Source organism: Boleophthalmus pectinirostris, unplaced genomic scaffold (genome assembly GCF_026225935.1).
Source record: "Boleophthalmus pectinirostris isolate CB_2022bp ecotype Guang Dong unplaced genomic scaffold, ASM2622593v1 HiC_scaffold_17, whole genome shotgun sequence".
Taxonomy (NCBI): domain Eukaryota; kingdom Metazoa; phylum Chordata; class Actinopteri; order Gobiiformes; family Gobiidae; genus Boleophthalmus; species Boleophthalmus pectinirostris.
This window is the reverse complement of record NW_026571115.1, coordinates 662,205-686,128: the sequence shown is the minus strand read 5'-3', so window position 1 is coordinate 686,128 and position 23,924 is coordinate 662,205. Positions and strand designations below refer to the sequence as shown.

Below are 23,924 nucleotides of genomic sequence, written 5' to 3'. Positions count from 1 at the left end.
GTCCTGAGAAAGAACAGGCTCCGCCCTCCAAATGTGACGTAGGCTCTGAGTGAGCCGCCCTTCCTCCGCCCATCTCAGGGAGGGAGGGGGAGACAAACGTGCACCCTGATAGTGGTAGGAATAAACTTTTATTCATCATGGCGATACAACGTGTTCAGCCTGTGTTGCACCCGGAATCAGACGAGGACTTTGAGGTGCACGAAGCCCAAGCACCGTGTCCACATCAGCTGAACATTACTGATTGGTAAAGTATGAATAAACACTCGTAGATAAACTTATTATATCATGTACACTGCAGTGCAGCACAATGAGCTTATGCTGTCGAGGCGGGTCAGAGGTGTTAGAGTGGGGGAGAGGGGCGGGTGCGAAGTGCTCTCTGCTACGTCAAACGTGTCATAGGTGTATCTGCCGTGTCATCGTTGTAGCAGCTTTAGTTCATTGTCACGTGGGACGGTGGCAGAAATACGCTACAATTTGTTAAAAAAAACACCGGATCAATCCAAAAACCACGACATATACAAGGCGCATACATCACTGTTAGAAGGTAGAAAGCTCTGAAAAGTTGATTTTGCATGAGATGGGCCTTTTAAATTCCATACACCTTCACTAGAACCATTTGGGTGATTTTAGCCCTAGAATTGGCAGTCTTTATTGAACTAAATGTAAAAAGTAGCAGTTAACCTTAAAAAGCACTACTATTACATGAAATCACAAGATGGAATAGAGCATTCTGAGCTTTGGAGATGTAGACAGACTATTAAGAAAAGGTTACACAGGCTACAAGACGATATGTTTTTCGATACAGCACACTTTCGATTCACTACGATTCCATACAATATATTTCAATTTGATTCAGTACAGTTCTGTGAAAAACAAAAGCTAAATCATGGCTGTGATACTAAAAGTCCACTAAAGCTACATACAGACTGCAGCCTGAAGTGACCCAAATCCCATTTTTTCATCCCTATGTGACCTGTATCTGATATTTTAATGACAGTCTGAACGACACAGATCTGATTTTTTCAAATGCGACCCAGGACACTTGGATATGTGCTCCTAAAACTAATACATATCTGCTCTTTTGACATGCAACTTCAGTCTGAACGGCCAGGTCGCATTCATCCCACCTACACGCTCACAAACGTAAACAAACATCATCAACTTTCATCATCTGAAAATTGTGTATGAACTTCAGTCAGTAAAGAAGTGAAGCACATATCAATCCCACCACTCTTGGCTGTAGCTCTGCACCCACACGTTCCTTTCTGCCACTGGCCCACAAAACACCATGGCCAAAAACCTTGTACTTTTTCTCCTCCACATCTCCTCCTTATAACAAATAAGCTGTACATGTTCTGGCTCTGATATGACAGCAACTTTAAAATGGTCAGGTGCTCAATGCTCGTGTCCATGTTTAGGCGACTTCCGTAAACACTGAGTTGCTCGTAGCGTGTTACATCATCATGTCCTCCAATACACATGCGGGACACTTTTGGGGCGTTTAAAGTTCACACTGGAGAGTACATACAAGTCGCATTTAATTGGAAATGTGAACGACCTCGCAATAAAATCCAATTTCACAAAAAAATCCACATTGAGCATTAAGCCCTGCAGTCTGAACATAGCCACTCAGCTTAAATGAAAAACACCCATTTTACTCATCAAAACAATGAAAATGTCAACACAATTGTAGCTCTTACATAAAATAATTTAGTAAAATATGCCTAAAAATACCTGTGGCGATATATCGATACAGCGGCCCATGATATTGATACGGTATCATCAAATTAAACTATAAGATATATTGTTATTTGAATATTTTTGCACACCCCTAGTCATGAAACAAAACAACTCCAGGTCTGTTTTTTGAGGAGGTAACAACATAACATGGCTAAAAGCTCATGACTCAAATTTGTGTCTGAAAAACGTGAAAAAGTTATTTCTCACTTACCTTATACATTCTGAGCATCCAACTTATTCACAGTGAGTTTATAAGCACTTGGCAACTTTCAGAGATCAGAACAGAGTTTTTGGATGACAGTAATGCTAATAAGAACTAGCATGCCAACACACTCTTCTTGCTTACAGGACAATAAAATGCTTTCTATTGAGATGCAGACAGCAAGCAGAGGGCACAGTTTGACCTGAAGAGCTGCTTATATATTTACTAGGGATATTTTTACTCAAATACATGGGCCAAAATCTGGAGCAGGACCTTGAAGTGCTGGTTTGGGCCAGATTCTGTCCTTGTCCTGGTTTGGGTCTGGTGCAGTCTGGTTTTAGATAGGGGTTCACTGTGTGTGGCTAATGCTATCGCTAACGCCCAGGGCAGCTTAAATACAGAGTGTGGAGGCTCTGCAGACTATAAAAATGCTAATAACGGCAGAAAAAGAGATTTGCTTTACTTCTTTAATGACTTCATTTAGTCTTTGTAATGGAAGCAAAACTTTGGTAAAATAGCGGATACTGCGCTAATATAGACTTTTTAGACCTGGCTTAGTCCCCAATGAGTCCTGGTTTAGTTTTTGGTTTCCTTGTCCATAAAAATATAAAAACAAAAACATTTACACACCATTACACACAAACTTTTTTCTGTTGTGCTTTTCCACTTTCAAGGCACTCAAAGCGACAAAAACGCACTACCAACTAGGTCTGCTTATCATTAAGAAGTTGCTGATACAATATATACCTCGATACATAGCCCATGATACGATACATATCTCGATATATTGAGCTTTCGATTTGATATATCTCAAATCAATTCGATAAGGTTCAATAAAAAAATACAAAACCACTTCTTGTAAAAAGTGAATCATGAAAACAGTGAAAATGTCAAATGTGTTGCATAAAAAATGTTTTCTTCCTCTGAACAAACAACAAAACTGTGGCGCAGAGGCAAAATAATTTTGTAAAATATACCAAAAAATACTCTTGGCGATATATCAATACAGCAGCCAACGATATTGATACTGTATCATCACATTAAAAGATACGATACATTGATATTTTGATATTTTTGCACACCCCTACTACCAACTGACATTCTGATTCATCAGCCAGTTTCACTTCGTAGTAACTGTCTGACCTCGCAGCGTTAGAATTCATTTCGCTCAACGGTAGGTGGGTACTTTTTTCATTTAATCGCTGTTATTTGTTCGTGATGTATGTAATGCCCTAACAGGGTTAACTGTTATATTAAACTTTTCCCAAATCCCATAGGAAGAAGGACAATAACGTCTTTCCCCTTGATAAAATTATCCAAACATTCTCTTTGTTCCGGCTTTAACTCCTCGATCTCAAGAATCGTTGCCAACACAGAATGTATGGCTCTTCGCTGATTGGCTGGTGCCCGAGCTCGCACTTCTGGGGTTTTTGTGAACCGTTTAGTGTATTCTGATTCCTGACCTAGTCATTGGAGAGAAATGAAATTGAGCGGAGGCATTAGGTGGCGCCAGCCTAGCTAACCAACTGAGCTACTGTTGTCCGGAACTGGTTCAGACCATTTCTGCGATCACTTTAATAGTCAAGAACGTCCCATTGTGTTAGGGCATTTTATCATAGAAAAAAAGTTTAAATTGCATTCTGATTCTGAAATTTAGCTGCTGTGATAACACCAGAATATTTTTGTTACTCACACATTGATCACTAGGCACTGTCCTACTTCAAAAAAAAAAAATAAATAAATAAATAAATAATACAAGTTCAATAATACAAGGTGTTTTGGAACAACATTGGCTAGTAAATCATCTTATTACCCCAATATAGACCAAAACGAGATATTGATTGAACCTGATATCTGATCCAAAAATTTCAATATCAGTACCGATATCTGATACCAGCATTGTATAGGTGCATCTCTAGTTTAGACCTGCTTACATTCCAATTTTGCTCTGGTAAATGTGTAAGTGTAAAGTCAAAAATCTGTCAGTAATTTATTCAACACCACAACATTTGAGAAGAATTCTACATAAAACGTTTAGAAGGCCAGAATAAATTTAAAAAAATGTTAGTTTAAACTCCTTTGGTTGCAGACCGTGCTCAGTGTTACAAACCGGTGGTGTTAACAGCCTGAGCTCTGCGCTGCTCCATCTTTGTCCAGAGGCAGGACATAGTTTTAGCCTGAGCCTCCCATTCGTCACTCTGTCCCCTCCATCTCTGCTGCAGCTAATGCCTTTACAACCACCAGCGGCAAAAAGACTGGAAATATGACTCTGGGAAGGCTAAACGACTCTGAGAAATATCCAATTAAAATTTTTTGGACAAGAATTAAGATTACATTTGTAAGTCATATTTTTAGGGGCATTAAAGGTGCACTGTAGGTTTTCTGGAGGAAGGTCTGAAACCCTCTAGTCTATATGTCTATAAGACTTGTCAAGCTCCATGGGGACAAGCGGGTGGCAATACCAGGCCAAGTAGCAAGACAGATCTATGGAGATGAGACCCTGCTCACAGTAAGAATACATGTTTTTAAATGTATTTTTGAGCCATACAGACACCAGCAAATCAAATAAGTTTAATGAAATACTGTTGAAAATTCTCAGTAATATGTTAGTGGCTTTAAAGGTGCATTGTAGGTTTTCTGCTAGAGGGTCTGAAACCTTCCAGTCTGCAGATTAAAGTAATGTTCTACAGTATTGCATATAACATGTCTTTCTCCATGGAAACAAAAAGGCAACACCGCAGGTAATTTTATACTGATAAAAATGCATGAATAAATGCAAGACACTGTATTTTTCAGACTATAAGACACACTTAAAATCCTTAATCTTCTCAAAAATCAACAGTACGAGTTATAATCCGGTGCATCTTGTGTAATAATTCTGCTTGTGCTTACTGACCTCGACCCGATTTTATGTGGTACATGGTGCTCAAAAATCTGTCAAAATATTTTAGTACGACTTTGGTAAACTACAAAGCCGCACCACTTGATGGATTATCGAAGCACTATGGCTACTGTGGTCAGGAACCTCGCAGAGTCTAATAATAATCTCTGAAAAGTTTCACATGTACAATCTCCAACACGATAGAAGCACAGAACATACTCACCATCAACACATCCTCTGTCACAAAAAGAACACACATATTCCACTGAGTCGTGTCCTTTAGTCCAACAGAAGCTGACCGCATCAGCGCACAAGGAGCGAGCTGTTTTTTCAGTGCTTATAGTTTATGCAAATGAGCCATGTGGTTTAAATTTTGTTTCTGTAAAGCGTAAACAAATGTGCACAAAGCTGCATTAATCACATTATTACTCAATGTATATTTGAGTCATCCTCGTAGGAAATAAAAAAAGCAAACTTATATTATCCACCCACATTCACGTTCATAATACACATTCACCAAGACAAGGACGCAACTCCGGGTGAATCACGCCACGATCTGCCAATGGACCGTGGAAGCCTGGGCTAAGGGAAAAGTCTCAAGTGTTGTCCATTTGTTTCACTTAATGCACCTTATAATCTGGTGCAATTTATGTATGAAAATAGTCAAGAGAATTCAACATTATTGATATTGCGCCTTATAATCTGGTACACCTAGTCCGAAAAATACGGTAGATATGCTTAAGTCCCTACAACATTTGAAAGAAGACTACAATAACTGCTTAAAGATGCCCTGTGTAACATTTCAAGTCAGATCTGTGGGGAAGAGACCCCGCTCATAGTAAGAATGTATGTTTATGAATCTTTGAGAAATAAAGACACCTTCAACTGAATGAATGCAAATGAAATACGCTTAACTCAACACGGCAGAACATTCCAGGCGAAAGATTAACATCTAAAGGGACAAGATGCACCCAGAAAGATACATAGTAAACCTTTAAGTAAGACAGGAATCCCATATATTTCAGAACATGTTTATAGAGATCTAAACTGCAGGGTTAGCAGGTTTAATACAAGATAGAACCCAGGAAAAACAACTTTTATTACAACTGACGATTCAGACTGTGATTTAGTTTCGATTGCAGTTCATTTGACGTGTCTCTTTATGCTAAAAGTCCATACCATCTTTATCACACCTTGACTCCACAAGGTTTTATGCTAATTATCGCCGCGCGGGTCATTTATCTTACTTACGACCATGCATTATTTTCCAAAGCAATTCCGACTCAATCATTTGGAGGGGATCGAAGGACCACCAACGTGTAAGGACCCTAATAATAAAACCATTTGTCATTGGCTGGCGTTGGGCAAATCACAACCAGGGACTAGTTTATTACGCTGTACGCATCTACAGCAGCTATGAATCTCATTGTAGCAGCTTTGATCACCTTTATTTACAGTGGAAAGCAGCAGTGGGGTGGAGGCGTTATATTCAAAGTGTGTTCTGTAACATACAGCGGCATACACATGTCGTAAACACTACTTTAATCTACACCTGTCCAGATCTTATGGCTCAGAGGGTTTTCTTTATTATGGGTCAGCAGCAGACGGAGAGGAAAGAGGAGGGCTTACAATGCAGCTAAACTAAATCAAAGCAGCAGTGAAGCCTGGATTAGTCTTTTGATTGTAACGTTAAAGGGGCAGGATGTAACTTTCTCATTCTATTACCGTCTCTGTGGAGATGTTATTGCCCTGCCTGCACAGGAATGTTCTACAGTCTGACATTCTTTCAGTTTAACTCCCATTGAGAAAGGTGATGACAACAAGCCAATTTACATGTCAGATTTGTAGAAGGATGAAGTAAGATTGAATGTTTTGCTATATAGATGACTTTAATGCCATACTGTGGAATAATACAACCAAAGCAATAACATCTCCTCAACCAGGTGGCAAACCCCCATATCCAGAAAAGTTACACAGTGAACCTTTAAAGGCCCTAAATCATAGTTTGTTCGGTTTTTTTTTTGTTTGTTTTTTTTTTACATTTGACAAACCATAACAGACAGAGAAAAAGAGTTTTTCAGTTACTGTATTTTTCGGACTATAAGACGCACTTAAAATCATTTAATTTTCTCAAAAACACGATAGAAGCACAGAACATACTCACCATCAACACATCCTCTGTCACAAAAAGAACACACATATTCCACTGAGTCGTGTCCTTTAGTCCAACAGAAGCTGACCGCATCAGCGCACAAGGAGCGAGCTGTTTTTTCAGAGCTTATAGTTTATGCAAATTAGCCATGTGGTTTTAAGTTTAGTTTCTGTAAAACGTAAACAAATGTGCGCAAAGCTGCATTAAACACATTATTACTCAATGTATATTTGAGTCCTCCATGTAGGAAAAAAAAAAAAAAACTTAAATGATCCACCCACATTCACATTCATAATACACATTCACCAAGACAGAGAGGCAACGCCGGGCGAATTACGCATCGATCTGCCAATGGATCATTCATGTCTGGGCTAAGGGATCAGTCTCAAGTGTCATCCGTTTGTTTTGCTTAATGCATCTTATAATTCAGTGCAATTTGTGTATGAAAATAGATGAGAGAATTCAACATTATTGATATTACACTTTATAATCCGGTATAGTCTGAAAAATACAGTAGTCACTCTCACCTTTTTGTTGAAAATCTGAGCCCTAACAGGACCATGAACACTCGTATTGATAACTGAAAATATGCTGTTCAAAACCATTTTGTTTTTTTTTCCAGACATCTTAAAACTTTGTGTCACCATGGGAGCTGAACATTTCACAATTGAGATACAAATCGATACTCAACCTCCAAGCTCTGTGGTTGCTTCTGTTCCTCCTGTTAACAGCTGCTCCAAATGAATGAAGCCACCATCTTGTTTTCACTTTATCTGTCTCTTCATTCATACTGTTGATGAGTCATCTCCACAGAGCACTGTCCATCTGTCCTCCATTACTACACACCTTTAGTCCCAGTGTAGTCTTTGTTCAGTCCTGTTTCAGTCCAGGTTCAGTCCTGGTGTAGTCCTGACTGGTGTATGACTAATGCTAAATAACTTTAAAAAATATACAAGAACATACAATAAGAATAAAGATTAGACTTAGATGGGCCTTAAAGGTGCGTTTGTTCGTTTTCTGGTGTAGGGGCTGAAAACTTCTAGCCTGATTCTTCAGCCGGTTTCACTTCGTAGAAAATGTCTGACCTCGCAGTGTTAGAATTAGTTTGCTCGACGGTAGGTGGGTACTTTTTATCATTTAACCAATCGCTGCTATTTGGTAGTCACGTATGTAATGCACTGCTAAAGGGGCTAATAGGTATATTTAGCGTTTCCCAAATCTCGTAGGAAGAAGGACAATAAAGTCTTTCCCCTTGATGAAATTCACCAAACATTCTCTTTACTCCGGCTTTAAATCCTCGATCTCGGGAATCGTTGACAACACTGAATATATGGCTCTTCGTTGATTGGCTGGTACCCGAACTTGCACTTCCGGGGTTTTTGCGAACCGTCTAGTGTATTCTGATTCCTGACCGAATTGCTGGAGAGAAATGAAATTGAGTGGAGGCACTAGGTGGCGCCAGCCTGGCTAGAAACCTTCTAGTCTCCATGGCATAAAAAGCAGGTGACAATACCAGACCAAGTAACAAATCAGATTTGTGGAGAGGTGTTCCCGCTAAGAATACATGTTTTCTATTGTATTTTTGAGCCTGCAGTTCAATAAATACAAAACAAATAAGCTTAATGCAATTACAGGCAAAGCAATAACTAGGGGTGTCAAATTATCATGTTAATTACGATTAATTAATTACAGTCATATTTAGCGCGTTATGTTTTTTAATCGCGTTAATCTCATTTTTAATCTCTAACTTTACTGTTTCTGTATGCGAGTTGTTTTATTATAAAATCTGTTTTTATGTGTTGTTGGGACAACAACACACACAAAAAACACATTTATAATTTTTTTTTATTTCGGCAATTCCACTCATTGCCGGAAACCCACACAAAACGCGCGCAGTAAGAGCGATGTAAACGTCATGTTAATGTTGGCGGCGTCAGTCGCACAATGGATGAGGTCGAAGAGCCAATAGAACAGAGGCAGCAGTGCACAGGTAAAAACACATTCGTGTCTTGGAAATCATTCTCCCGACGTGAAATATAAGAAAATAACAAATATAAAATCGCTTACAACTTAAATGTCACTGGTGAAAACAACATGCATAACCTGCACCACTGTCCTATAGTGACCTGCCACATGAGGGGACACGCACACAAACACACACAAACACAAACAAACACACACCTTCATCATCGTCATTAACCTGAGAACGCGCGGACCACATTTCCTTCCGTAGTTACTGAGCGGACACCGACGTGCTCCCGTGCGCCGCACATGTTTTCTCGCGTACACTGTGTAAACCGCGCTTCCTCCTGTGCGCCTCTAAACCAGAACTAACACCAAGACTAAAACCGGGACTAACCCATTCCAGGACTAAACCAGGACTAAAACAAGGACTAAAACCAGTGATCTCATATATAAAGCATTTCTCTATCAATAATATTTTTAATATGGTTAAGGAAAGACTGGACTTTTTATTGTCTTTAAGTAGACAAAAGTTATTATATTCAGATTTCCTAGTCTTTGCTACTTTACAGCAAACAGTTTCTTATTCATGGAGACTTGGGCTCAACAACCAATTTGGAGAGATTTGTTAAACAATAAATGACTTTATAAAGTCACTTTTTTGTTCTATATCAGTCTTTTGATCTGCCACAATAATGTAATAATGAATTTAAATGAAAATACCTCTGATTGAAGGCTTTTCTCAGCAATTTTTAGGTGAGATTAAAAAGAGATTAATTAGATTAATTAATTACAGATCATAATTAATTAATCTCTCAATTTTATTAATCGCATGACAGCACTAGCAATAACATCTCCACAAAGACGAGATATAGCAGTTTCCACGCCAGAAAAGTTACAATGAGCACCTTTAGTTACAATAATTTCATGTATTTCAGAATATGTTTGTCTCCAGCAGGTTATAGACAACCAAAGAAAACAAGGAGCAGGTGTAGTCCTGATTTTAGCCCTGGCTCAGTCCTGGCTCAATCCTGGTCCAGTCCTGGTTTCCCCATATGGCTCCCTGTGTGTCCATTACTCCACATTTTAACTCAGGACAAGAGACAACAGCTCCTTCATGCCACACGCCGGCGGTCATTTTGATGGATCACACCTGGACACAGATGACAGTGACCTTGTGGTGGAGCTTAAAGAGCCCAGAGGAGAGACAGGCCAGAGCGGAGCCAAGGCCCAGCTTTAAACAAGGCTGTGTGGATCTGAAAAGCCCACCAGAGCCAAACATGAGTTCAGTGGGGAGCAGAGACCTCAGTCCACACTAATGAAGAGGAAATGGTTACGAACGAGATGGATGACAGATACAAAAGAGCAAGTTAAAGGTTTGGGACTGTGAAAATTAAGGCGAAAATTGGGAGATGTGTCATTTTTTCAACTGCGTGGACCATCACTTCTTAAAATTTAAAACACTTCTACGGGGTATTAATTGCTAACACATAACATGTTTCGACTGTTTCGAAAATTGCTAATTTGCCAAAAACATCATATTGACATGTTTAATAAGTTTCAGTTCCCTTTTTGACACCGAGTCTCCTTTCCTTTTGCTCTCCACGCTAAGTCACTCCATCTTCAGAAAACACATGATCATAGAAAGTTCACTGCATCAGGTTTGTGAAGTTGTAGTGTACTGTTTTGTATCATGCTTTTGTATATTTTAGGTTTCACGTCTGACACACACTGGTAAAAATAGCGTAGTAAACTTAGAGATGGTAGCTTTAAACAACAAATCAATGCCGTCCACTCCAGCGTGGTTAGAAGCAAAGTTTAGGATCAAATTTAAAGTCTAATTTATGTTAAGCTCTATTGACTTTGACTGTTATAAAATCAAAACTAAAATCTTGATGTTGCATTAATTAAAATAAATAACCACAAACTTGTAAACAGCCAACATATACTCGCATCATTAGCTACAGCTACTTAAATCTGACAGTTGGAAAATTGCTGGCACACCTTTGCATATTTTCTGTTCAATGAGGCAAAATCTGAGCGAGGGAGGGGCGTCTATATGTATGTACATGGCTGAATGTTCTGGGGTTACCATGGCGACACAAAGCACACGTTAGCAAACAGAAAAAAGTGTTAAGATAATCTGAAAACTCAAGAAAAAATACAAAATGGGTTTAAACAGCACATTTTCAGAAGCCTGTGGTCATTACAAGCATTCATTGTCCTGTTTACGAGTTTGATTTTAAAAGGTGAGAGAGACAAACTGAAAAAAACTAAAAAACTAAACATAATTGGATAATGTTAGCTTGTTTGTGACATCCATGGCAGCACAAATCAGCTCACCTGTTGCAGTTCCAACTAAATCAGCTCTTTCTGGTAGGGGTGCACGATATCTCGATATTTTAAATATATCGAGATATTTTTTAAACTCGATATGAATTCTGACATATCGTATGTATCGATATAATTTTGATTTAGCTTATTTCACGCACCTCCCTGACTCACTCCTCACTATCGCCCTGAATGCCGAAAGTTGGTGCCAGTGAAAAGCTTCAAGCCCCACGAACCTTTTCCACCATTTACAGACAAAACCATCAGCAGCACATCCTCATATTCCACCGAGTCACGTCCTTTAGTCTGAAAGAAGCTAAACGAGCTGAGCTGCATGAGAAGTGCTGTTTATGCAAATGAGCCATGAGCTTAAGTTTCGTTTCTGTAAAATGTAAACACACGTGCGCAAAGCTGCATTAAACACATTATCTCGAACGGGCTGATGTGGCTCTAGAGTCGTTATGCTTTATATATTGTAAAGTTTAGCAATGTAAAGTTTATTTATGCAGAAGATTTTAATGAATAATCTGCTGCAGTGTCACTTGTACAATAGTGTTTGGAAACGTTGGGTTTGATCTGCAGTGGATTGTGGGATTAAACCTCAGAGCTCCTTACTGCTGGATAATAACATGGATCTGTTAAAATAAGGAACATCCTGAGCTTCTTCTGCTAAATGAGCTCATGGTTCTGGTTCTGGATAACAGAGTTAATGCAAAGATAAGCTTGTGTTGAGTTGTTTTATTTATGAATGAAAAGAAAGAAATATGTATTATTTCTTTTATTTTACAGTTAAATTATTATTTTTTGTAATCTTAAATGTTCCTGTATGAACTGCCTACCTCTTACACTTCAATAAAAATAAAAAAAAGACCTTGTGGAATTGGCAGATTTGTTTTTGCAGTTTTCAGTTTTAGGGGGTTATTTTTTCTTGAACATATATAGACAGATATATAACAGATATATATCGTATATAGAGATATAGCAAAATATATCGAGATATATTTTTTGATCCATATCGCCCAGCCCTACTTTCTGGTCAGACTGTGCTAAAATAAAGCTCAGATTAAAGTCTAACTTGAATAACAGAGCTTCAGACAAAGCAGTGCTTTTAGTTAGCATCACACCTTCGATGACATCAGCTGCAAAGTATCAATACATTATCTGTAGTAATAGTAGTAGTAGTAATAGTAGTAGTAGTAGGAGGAGGAGGAGTTGTTGTAGTTGTAGTACTAGTTGTTGTTGTAATAGTAGTTATAGTAGTAGTTGTTGTATTTGTAGTAATTGTAGTTGTAGCAGTAGTAGTAGTAGTAGCAGGACCAGTAGTAGTAGTATCAGTAGTAGTATCAGTAGCAGTAACAGCAGTAATAGCAGTAATAGCAGTAGTAGCAGTAGTAGTAGTAGCAGTTGTAGCAGTAGTAGTTGTTGTTGTTGTAGTAGTAGCAGCAGTATTAGTAGCAGTAGCAGTAGTAGCAGCAGTAGCAGTAGCAGTAGTAATAGTAGTAGTAGCAGTAGTAGTAGTATCAGTAGTAGTATCAGTAGCAGTAACAGCAGTAATAGCAGTAATAGCAGTAGTAGCAGTAGCAGTAGTAGCAGCAGTAGTAGTAGTAGCAGTAGTAGCAGAAGTTGTTGTTGTTGTTGTTGTAGTAGCAGCAGCAGTAGTAGTAGTAGGAGCAGTAGCAGTAGTAACAGCAGTATTAGTAGCAGTAGCAGTAGTAGCAGCAGTAGTAGTAGCAGTAGTAATAGTAGTAGTAGCAGTAGTAGTAGCAGTAGTAGTAGTAGCAGTAGTAGTAGCAGTAGTAGCAGAAGTTGTTGTTGTTGTTGTAGTAGCAGCAGCAGTAGGAGCAGTAGCAGTAGCAGTAGTAATAGTAGCAGTAGCAGTAGTAGTAGTAGTAGTAGTAGGAGCAGTAGTAGGAGCATTAGTAGTAGTAGTAGTAGTAGTTGTAGTAATAGTAGCAGTAGTAGTAGTAGGAGCACTAGGAGCAGTAGTAGTAGTAGTTGTAGTAATAGTAGTAGTAGGAGCAGTAGGAGCAGTAGTAGTAGCAGTAGTAGTAGTAGTAGTAGTAGTTGTAGTAGTTGTAGTAGTAGTAGTAGTAGTAGCAGTAGTAGTAGTAGTAGGAGCAGTAGGAGCAGTAGTAGTAGCAGTAGTAGTAGTAGTAGTAGTAGTAATAGTAGTAGTAGTAGGAGCAGTAGGAGCAGTAGTAGTAGTAGTTGTAGTAATAGTAGCAGTAGTAGTAGTAGTAGGAGCAGTAGGAGCAGTAGTAGTAGCAGTAGTAGTAGTGAACAGCTCATATAGTATTTTGTGTATCATTGCATAATCTGGAGATAAAGTGAACAGGATAAACACTGCCCTCACACTGACCCCAAAACTAATTCTAATTAAAATTCATGCAGATTCATATCAATTGAATGGGATTATTACATAGCATAGGTCAACAGTGTAAACAAGCCCTTAACATCTGGAGAGAGATAATATGGGAGAGCGAGGCATCATGGGACAGAATTTTCATTTAAACACCAACATCTGTGGAATGCAACCTTTGCTAATTAACCAATCGGCTTGAGCTGTTGCCGTAAATAGGAGGTTAAAGGTAAACTGAAACAAGTCGGGACGTAATTACCAGCTTAAGGAAATGACTATGGATTCAAACTGACCAGTAATGAGAACGGCGAACGCAACCCGATTCACCCAAGAGCTCATTTGAACAGGAACTCGAACGCCTCATTAAATAGACTCATCGATACCGGGATGTAAACGAGGAAGTGTCGAAAGAGTAATTGGAAGTGCTGAGGGCCAGTGGCAGAATATGTGAGTCTATTACGCCTGTCAATGCAAAGAAATTTCAAGTAGTTAAAAATGAGCAAGTTAGCGACATCGAAATGACAACTTCCGGCGGGTTCTGTTCGTGGTAGTAAGTCTGACAAAATCTAGGAAACATGAGAAATTGGCCCGGTTTTCTTCACCTCCATGTCATTGTAGCGTTCCGTTGTGTTCGGCTAATCAACAGTTACAACCGTACCTCATTTTTCATCACTTCCCCACTGATGCACAACTCCAAGCACACTGAGTACATGCGATTAGAAGAGATGAGGGCACCATTTTACCGCTCTACAGGCTTCATTTTACCACTGATTACATTTACTTCAGTGGGTTTTATCACAGTCGGTCGGAGAGCCCAGTATTGGGAACTACACCGAAAGTTGTCATCACATGTTTCTCAATTTCATTTCTCTCCAGCGACTAGGTCAGGAATCGGAATACACTAGATGGTTTGCAGGAGTCCGGGCACCAGCCAATCAGCGAAGAGCCAAACATTCTGTGTTGGCAACGATTCCTGAGATCGAGGATTTAAAGCCGGAACAAAGAGAATGTTTGGTTAATTTTATCAAGGGGAAAGATGTTATTGCCCTTCTTCCTACGGGATTGGGGAGCCCTGTTAGTGGCACATTACATATGTCATCATTAAATAGCAGTGATTGGTTAAATAAAAAAGTACCCTCCTACCGTCGGTAGGTACTGCCAGGTCAGACGGTTTCTGCGTAGTGAAACGGGTTGATGAATCAGGGTAGAGCATTATAACAGATCAGAAAATAGCATAATACAGGCACTTTAAGTGGGAATCCCATCCACTTCAGTGTAGAATTTGAAAAAAGTTTTGCTGTTAAAAAATATGTAAATCAAGTTGTGTAAAATGTCACAGGTCCACCAATAAGGTCTGTTAAGATTGGTGTGCAAATAATTCGACTCGAGGGACAATTTACGAGAATATGTAAGCTGCTTTGTGTGACTGAAACCAATGACTCATAACTGTGAGGTGGTAAGAATGCTATGGTTGGCCAGAGCTGAATTTTGCCATCACAGGCCACGTCACATGATGTTTTTTAATTCCGATTTAGTTTGGAATTAAAATATTCTCCTTCAAGTTTACATGGAAATAATAATTCTGAATTGAGGTTTACATGGACATGTTAAATCGTCTTTATTTAATTCCGCTCAACGTCTGGGGGTGGGGAAGAGTTCTGATTGGACAGAAATGTATTTAGGCCGACCCGAAGAAGAATTATATCATCACGTTTTACCCATGTCAGGAAAAGGGAAAAGAGTTGGAGAAGGGAGGAAGAAGACAAACTGAGTGAACAGCTGCTCTACCTCAGCCCACTCCCAAATCCCGCACGCAAATCAAAAAAGCAGAGCATCCAAGATCGTCTGGATTGCGTCAGAAGAGTGACTCAACGGGCATGAACCTGAATTATTTTATTTTTTTATTATATATGATCGAGGAATAAATGAATTTGGCTTTAAAATCTGAATAAACCACCCACTTATTTCGGAATTAATTTTAATTCTGAATAATAATTTTCATTAGGAATTAAGTGTTTACATGGTCTTTTTAAAACGGAATTATTTTTTAGTCAGAATTAAAGCTCTCAAAGATTAAGCTAACAATAACAGACATGCTAACCAAGCACTTCCTGGTTATAAGACAATAAAACGCTTCAAAATTAGACAGTACACAGTGGACTTTTTTTGACCTCAAGAGCTGCTTATACAACATGTCTGTACCGGTGCAAGACAAATTTTACTGAAATACATGAATGAGGCTCTTTTAAGTCTCCCTGAAAGCATGGTATTGTCAAATAAATGCAATCTCAGTGAACTTAAATCAAAAACTGGAAATAAAAAAACAAAATCTTACATCAGTAAAGGACCTAAGTGTCTGCTGTCGGCTTAAGGCACCTCCATCACCGATAACAGGCAGATCAGTGTTCATCATCTGAGCCGGCCTGATACTGTTACAACAAACCCCCTATTGGTCACAACAATCCTCCTCTCTCCATTGGATTTGAAGCATTAACTAAAATATAGGAAATCCTCGGGGCTTATCACTAAATCCCTGTCCTCCTGAAGCCTGGATGTAGAGGCCATTTTGGATGTGACAGTGAGAGGTGAACAGCGGTGACAGGGACATCGGATAGGGCTATGGGTGAGCCAGAGTACTAGTGTCATTCAAAGTACATGTACAAATATCCTACATATACAGTATATTGCATTTAAGTAGTTTTGATTGATCAGATATCTAAAAAAATGTATTATTATTATTTTACACTGACAACAAATTATTACTACTAGGCATGACAGAGTAAATTTAAAAATAACTGAGTACTACTGCTCCTCCTACTACTACTGTAACTATTACTGAAACTACTTCTGCTACTACTACTGCTACTACTACTGCTGCTACTACTACTACTGTAACTATTACTGAAACTACTTCTGCTACTACTACTGCTACTACTACTACTGCTACTACTACTGCTGCTACTACTACTACTGTAACTATTACTGAAACTACTTCTGCTACTACTACTGCTACTACTACTGCTGCTACTACTACTACTACTACTGATATTACTACTACTACTACTACTACTGCTGCTACTACTGCTGCTATTACTACTACTACTACTACTGCTGCTACTACTGCTGCTATTACTGCTGCTATTACTACTACTACTGCTGCCACTGCTGCTACTACTACTACTACTACTACTACTGATATTACTACTACTACTACTGCCGCTGCTGCTGCTACTACTACTACTGCTGCTACTACTGCTGCTGCTGCTGCTACTTCCGCTGTTACTACTGCTACAGCTGCTGCTGCATATTAAGCAATTTTCTGATCTGATCGGCTCATTTTGAGCTTGTGAAATGACAGACTAATAATGTAGAATTACTCAGACATGTGTGAATCAAGGAAAATACAACTCCGGGTATGTTTTTGAGGAGGTAACAACATTATAATGCTTTACAGCTCAAAAGCTGCATAATATAAGATTTTTAATTAAAACAAAGAAAATGAGAAGCTTTAGGCCAATCTTGGGGTCATAAACTTTCCAAAACAACAACACAGAGTTATACCTACATCACCTAAAATCAAATCAGGTTGCCAATGCTAGCAAAAGGCACTGTACTATCCCTCCCCAGGTCTAAACAAATATGAAAAGAGCAATTCTCCAAATGGCGATGGTGTGATTGTGCTGCCGAGGTTTGAATACAAAACCAAATAAAGTGGGGAACAGGGGGGTTACTGGGGACTTTTCCATGTGACTGACGCTCCAATCAGAAGGGCCTGTCAGGACTGTCCCGCTGACGGATGAGAATCAAAGAGCCGAGCGGAGTGATGGACAGAGGCGGCCGACATAAAGGACACCAAATGGAAATGTGGAGTGGCCGGAGACAAGGAATTTACTATGGGCGCTGATTTAGGCCAAAAACTGGGCTAGAGGAAAAGAGGAAGGCAGCAGAAATGTTTGGGAAATACAGAGCTATGCAAAAAAGTTTAAATAAACAGACTACTGGTTATGTAAAAGTTTTATCACAATATTAAAATTTCAACTACTAAGAAGAAAATACCGATTCCAATACCACAATGACAATTAAAAATTGCTCTTTTTATACAATACAATGTGATTTTCAACATTAAATCATCGTACTTTCTTTTCTATTCCCATGTGGTCTTATATGTGTGTAATCCCTCAGTGGTCCAGGTAGGTTCCATAGTGGTCCATGGGTGTACACTAGTCTATGTGCTCTTATACTTGTTCCGATACAGCTCAACATCATTCTAAATCAAGTCTTCAAATATTTTTCAGGCCAGGGACCTCCAAACTGATGGAGAGCTGGAGCAGGGACCCCTACTATATATAAATGGCATACAATTGTGTTTTATAATAAATTGGGCTTAGTGTCTTGTATAAACAGCTACTCTTGTTATCGTACATTTAATACTAGGGGGGGTATTCCACTGAAGTCGCTTAACAGGTCTAGGGTTATCCTGAAATCCTGAGCTGAACCTAGCTCCATCTCCAGTTTAAGCGTCAATTCGTTCCATGACAGAAATAAGCCTGAGTCTGACCAAAGCTAATTCAGGCCTGAAGTATAACTGTGCTCGTGATGACTCTGGGAAGGACAGATCAATGGAGCAACGGCATCACGGAAAAAGGGCTCTAAGTGTGAATTCTTTTTTTCACACTTTGATTAAACGAGAGAGGGGCCACAGTGCACACAGACAAGAGTTTAATATTTTGGGGCACTGAACTTTTCCGGTCATTCTGATCTGAGGAGCGAGAGGAAAAACATGACTCCCCTCTCCTCTCCTGTTGGCTCCCCAGGTAGAGAGAAAGCTGGCTGGGGACTGCGGACTTCAGAGCCTCGTTAATGTGCCCGGAGAATGAAGCTGCATGGCCCCTTCCAGATGTGTGATAGTACCTGCGAAGCTTAAGTTCCAGTATGTGTAAAAGTGAAGCTGTAACAGAACTCTTCACATTTAGCCTAGAAGAAACAAAATCCTTGTAGTCGTGTTTGCAGTTTGACAGGGAGCGAGAGATGAGGGGATGAAGAGAGAAACAGATGTGATGAAGGAGCATACAGACAGAACATCCTGAAAACCAGTTCATCCTCATTCTTCAAGAAAAAAAAAAGTCTAATCAACCAAAGACTTCTTCCCTGTTGAAGACCTCTGTTCTAAAGCTATTCAGGAAAGGTTTCTGTGATGTTTCCTAGGCCTGTCACAATAAACACATTATGTACTGTGATAAACAATAACAGTGAAACCAAACCACAGAGCAGAATAAATATATAAAATTGTAATATGAAACTGCAATAAATAAATAACAGAATGCAACTCTTAAAGGTGCATTGTGTAACTTTGCTGGTCGAGGGTCCGTCGCCAGCAAAGTATAACATCATCTTCATGGAGATGTTATTGCTTTGTCTGGAATGTTTCACAGTACGGATTAAACATTTCAATCTTCATGGAGACCAAAACAGACCAAGTTACAGGTCAGATCTGTGAAGAGGCGACCCCGTGCACAGTCAGAATCCCTGTTTTTGTAGGGATTTTGAGCTATAAAACCACTTGTAATTGAATAAATGTAAGGCAGACCTGTTTAATGTCATACTGTGGAACATTCTAAGCAGAGTAATGACATATCCATAAAAACAAAAAGGTGACGGACGCCCAAGGGAAAAGTTACACAGTGTACCTTCAGTTTGTGAGTCATAGTAGTTCATGTTTCAACCGTCTACAGCTCAAATCTCTATAATAATACAGAAAAATAAACAAAAATTGTCCAGTAAAAGAAAGAAACTGTCCCTCTGATAAATATTGACCCCCAAAAATTGTTCCACCTAACATATACTGAACGTTAAGTCGATATATTTGCCACGGATCAACACAAAGTCAATGTAAAAAGGATCACATTCCGAGTACAGGAGATAAACAGTTTGGGAAAACTTCTAACTGCATTTTCTTTCCAGTAAGTTATGAGACTGTGATTGTGATGAGATCTGCGATTAATGTAATGCCAAGCTTCAGTTGACAGAGCATTTTTTACTCCCATCGAGGGGCACTGACATTTGAGAGAGACTGAAATATGAACAGACTAATACGAGAATCCCATGTATTTTGTGTATTTTATGTGTGTAGAGTCTAAACTACAAAACTGCATTAGTGTTATATGAAAGTCAAGTATTAAAATTCTTACCGATCCAGCGCATGAGAGAGGTGAGGATCTGAAGATATTTGGTCTTCTGAGCGTTGAAGAAAGTGAAGGGTCCCAACAGCAAAGTGAACACAGCCTGAGGAAAAAAAACACATAAAAAGAAACATTTAGAAAGAATGAGATTTATCTGCATTAAAGGAGGGCATAATTTTTCTTGGAGCCTAGACAACAAATAAATCTTGTATGGGTATTATCTATAAAGGTGCACTGTGTAACCTTTCTGGTGGAAAGTCTGCCATCTCCTTGTCTCCATGGTGATGGGATTACTCTGCCTGGGATGTTCCACAGTATAGCATTATATCAATAAATCTTGCATTTATTCAAATACAAGTGTTTTATCGCTCAAAACTTCAGCAAAAGCATGCGTTACTAACAATGGGTGGACCAATTTCTCCACAGACCTGACCTGTAACTTGGCCTGGTGAGGTGTCCTGTTTGTCTCCATGGAGATAGTTAGATTAAATGCCATACTGTAGAACATTTCAGGAAAACATGGACAAAAACATGGAGTCAAGCAGGTTGTGGATTGTGTACACTGTGTAACTTCTCTGGTAAGAGGTAAGAGCAGAGTCATTATACAAAGCTTATAGCAAACTTTATTTAGTCGTAGGATCCCACAAACCAAAGTGAGGAGCTTTCTGCTTGGATAACTAGCCTGAGACCAAAACAAAATGCAAACCTGAATTGTGGTCTATAAAATTAGTATTTGATTTGAACATCTCTACTTTACTTAAAAGGTCCAATATTACACAAAACTGATTCTTCTGAGCTTTAAGCCATGATGTAATGTTGTTACCGCATCAAAAACATATCTGAAGTTTTGTTTCATTCACACATTCATGTTTGAGTAATCCTGGTTTATTGGTCTCCAAAGCTCAAAAATGCTCTCTTCCACCTTGTGATGTCATGTAGAGGTAGTTTTCAAGTTAACAGCTACTTTTTAAGTTTTGTTCAATAAAGATTGGCAATTCCGGGACTGAAATTATCCAAATGTTTCTATTGAAGGAGTTGGAATTTTAAAACACAATGGAGCACTTCCTGTATTGCCACATGTTTTCCATTTGAGAAAAGAACTTGGTCTAAATATGTAGGATCTGTCTGTGAAACCTGAGTCAATGAAAAACAACATGATAAATTAGATCAGAAAATAGCATCATATAGGACCCTTAAACCTACTACCTGCAAGTGTATTTGTATTTGACAGGGGTGGGTCTGCCAGTCTAATTACAGATGGTAGCTTTAACCCACGTGCTCTTTTCTACTCTGGGCATGCTTTGTATCATTTGTCATGTTGGAACATCCATTGACATTGCCGAGTCATTTAACAGTACAATCCCGGGCAGCAGGTCTGACAGTTTCCCATCATGCATCACTTCCCTGGTCTGATCTCACAGACAGGAAACAGAGAAAAGAGTTTCATCTGAACAGCAGCTGCCTCCAGGCTCTCTCTTCAGACAACAATTTAGACATTTTACACTGTAGAAGATGGCAGGGAGAAACTCTATACTACTTTATAAAATATACACAGTCAGTAAATCAACTTTTATGTATCGGGACGTTAGGTTATAATTGTATTTCCCCTCATCTACAGCTGTATTTAGATTCATGCACATTTGAGTAATCTGGTTTTGTCCTGCATTCAAAAGCTTCAGTGTTCCAAAAAATTGTGTTTGTACTTATCACCCATCCCCGCCCACAGCTCTGTACTTTGCAATTCAGTGAAAAACTTTAAATAGTTGACAATGGTAGAGGTCAAACAAGTGGCAGCCTTTTTTTTTCTTTGTGTTTGGAAGATTGCACTGGAATTTTCTGTTCTTTTTTGTAATTTCAGATGTCTACACAATTTCGTTATAATTGTTCTTTCCTCATCTACAGTTGTATTTAGACTGATTGTTTCATGCATGCTTGAATAATCTTGTTTTGTCCTGTATTCAAGGCTTGAGCGCTCAAAAAAAATTAAATCTGTTTGCACCTATCCCCTGTCCCTGCCCACCACTCTGCTACTACTGCTCTACTTTGCAATGTGAAGAATTAAAAAGAGGTTATAATAGTAGAGGTCAAGCAGGTGGCAGATTTTTTTTTTTCTTGTTTGGAAGACGATGCTGGAAGTTTCTGTTCTTTTTTTAATTTCAAATTTCCACACAGATGACTACACAATTTCACTATAATTGCTCTTTCCCTCATCTACAGTTGTATTTTGATTGATTGCTTCATGCATGGTTGAGTAATCTTGTTTTATCCTGTATTCAAGACTCAAAAAAATAAATCAGTTTGCACCTATCACCTATCCCCACCCACAGCTCTGTATTTTGCAATTCTGTAAAAAAAAAAATTAAACCAAGGTGATAATTGTGGGTTCAAAATTTAAAAAATAAAAACACCATAATCTAGAGAGAGTGGAGTCTTTTTTTTCTTTGGTTTAAACTGTTGCAACTAGATTTTAACTTAAAGGCGAATGGTGCAACTTTTTGGGAGGAGGGTCTGCCACCTGCTTGTTTCCATGGAGATGTTATTGCTTTGCTTGAAATTTTCCACGGTACGACATTAAACACATATATCTAGCATTTATTCAATACAGGTGTTTCTTTTGCTCAAAAATACAAGCATTCTCTCTGTGAATAGGCTTGCCTCTCCACAGATCTGACCTGTAGTGTCACCTACGGTTGTCTCCCTTGAGATAGATAGGTTTAATCTCTGCCATGGAACATTGTTGTTACTATTTTGCCTTAAATGTTCCACAGTAAGGCATTAAAGGTATCTACTTGGCATTTATTCAACTACAGGTGTTTTATTGGTTCTTACTATGACAAGGGTCATTTCTTCACAGATCTGACTTTTAACTCTGCTAGTCTCCATGGAGATAGATTCATTTCATGCCTTACTATGGAATATTTCAAGCAAAACCATCACATCTCCACAGAAACGAAACGCTGGCATACCCTGCTCCAGAAAAGTTACAAACACGCACCTTTAAATTGGCTTACGGTTGCAAACTCTTCCCACTGCTTATATTTTATCTGCTTTGTAGCGCTTTACATTTTATTACCCAATCTAAAAAGCCCTACATAATAATCCATATACGGGACATTAAAAAGTTTGCAAGGGAAGTCCTGATTTAACTTTCACGTTGGCCTTTCGGAGTTGATTTTTCCACCTCCTCCGAATGTTTTATGAGCGTAACACGGCACTGAATCCACAGTTATACCCCAGCTTGAGTCCGGCCCTAACTTTGTTCTGGCCTGCACGGACAGCTGGGCATCAGTGGGAGGGAAGGGCCAGGAATAATCGCCCCTAATTCTGCTGAATAGTGGCTGTGTGGTGTGTGTCTATATATTAACTTATTACCATCTGCCTCGGCCTGGTTCGGAGCAGCCCCAGAGCCAGCGCATAAATCTACCGTAGCCATCTCCAGCAACGAATGAACCATTATGGAGAAAGATGGGTCTGAAAAGTGAGTGGGATTAATGACTGACAACCCAGGCGCAGTATTTTAGCCGCGAATGGTAGGGCTCAAACGCTTTCACTTTGAGATTTGTTTAAAAAGACATTTGTTCACGTCTGTGGTTAGGAGATTTAGAGGACTTGGAAGTGGAGTCAGATGGTTGGAAATGGTTTGTTAAGCAGCTGGTGTGAAGCCAAAGATGAAAACTGAAGGAGCTAATTGGATAAAGATGGGCGGCCTTTAGCATATGTTTAACTACTCGAGTCCAAACAGGGCAAAAGGGAAGATGAGAGGACCCAGCAATGCATAAAAAGACCACTAGGGGGCGATATTGATATCCACTTTACAAAAATTTGATCAGATGTAATGAGCAATTAATGGGCTAAACAAGTTCTCGCAAATGTCTTGGTTGAAATTCAGTAGCACAAAATTTTAACTAACAAATCTATAAAACTGTTATTATTACAGTAAAGGTGCACTGTGTAACTTTTCTAGTGGAGGGGTCTGCCTGTCCATGGAGATTGTACTTCTTTGCCAAGAATCAACCACAATTTGGCCATTAACTTCTCTATAACCATAAAGATGGCCGGCCTTTAGTATATGTTTAACTACTCGAGTCCAAATAGAGCAAAAGGGAAGATGAGTAGAG

At 39.1% G+C, this 23,924-nt stretch overlaps 1 protein-coding gene across 1 annotated transcript in view; it reads right to left on the bottom strand.

The window, feature by feature from the left end:
• tmem104 (transmembrane protein 104) overlaps positions 1-23,924 on the bottom strand; it is a 110,632-nt gene that overhangs the window by 7,610 nt on the left and 79,098 nt on the right. The window contains exon 9 of the mRNA XM_055152360.1: positions 19,816-19,909. Within this exon, the coding sequence (XP_055008335.1) occupies positions 19,816-19,909 (94 nt within the window). The remainder of the gene's footprint in view (positions 1-19,815; positions 19,910-23,924) is intronic.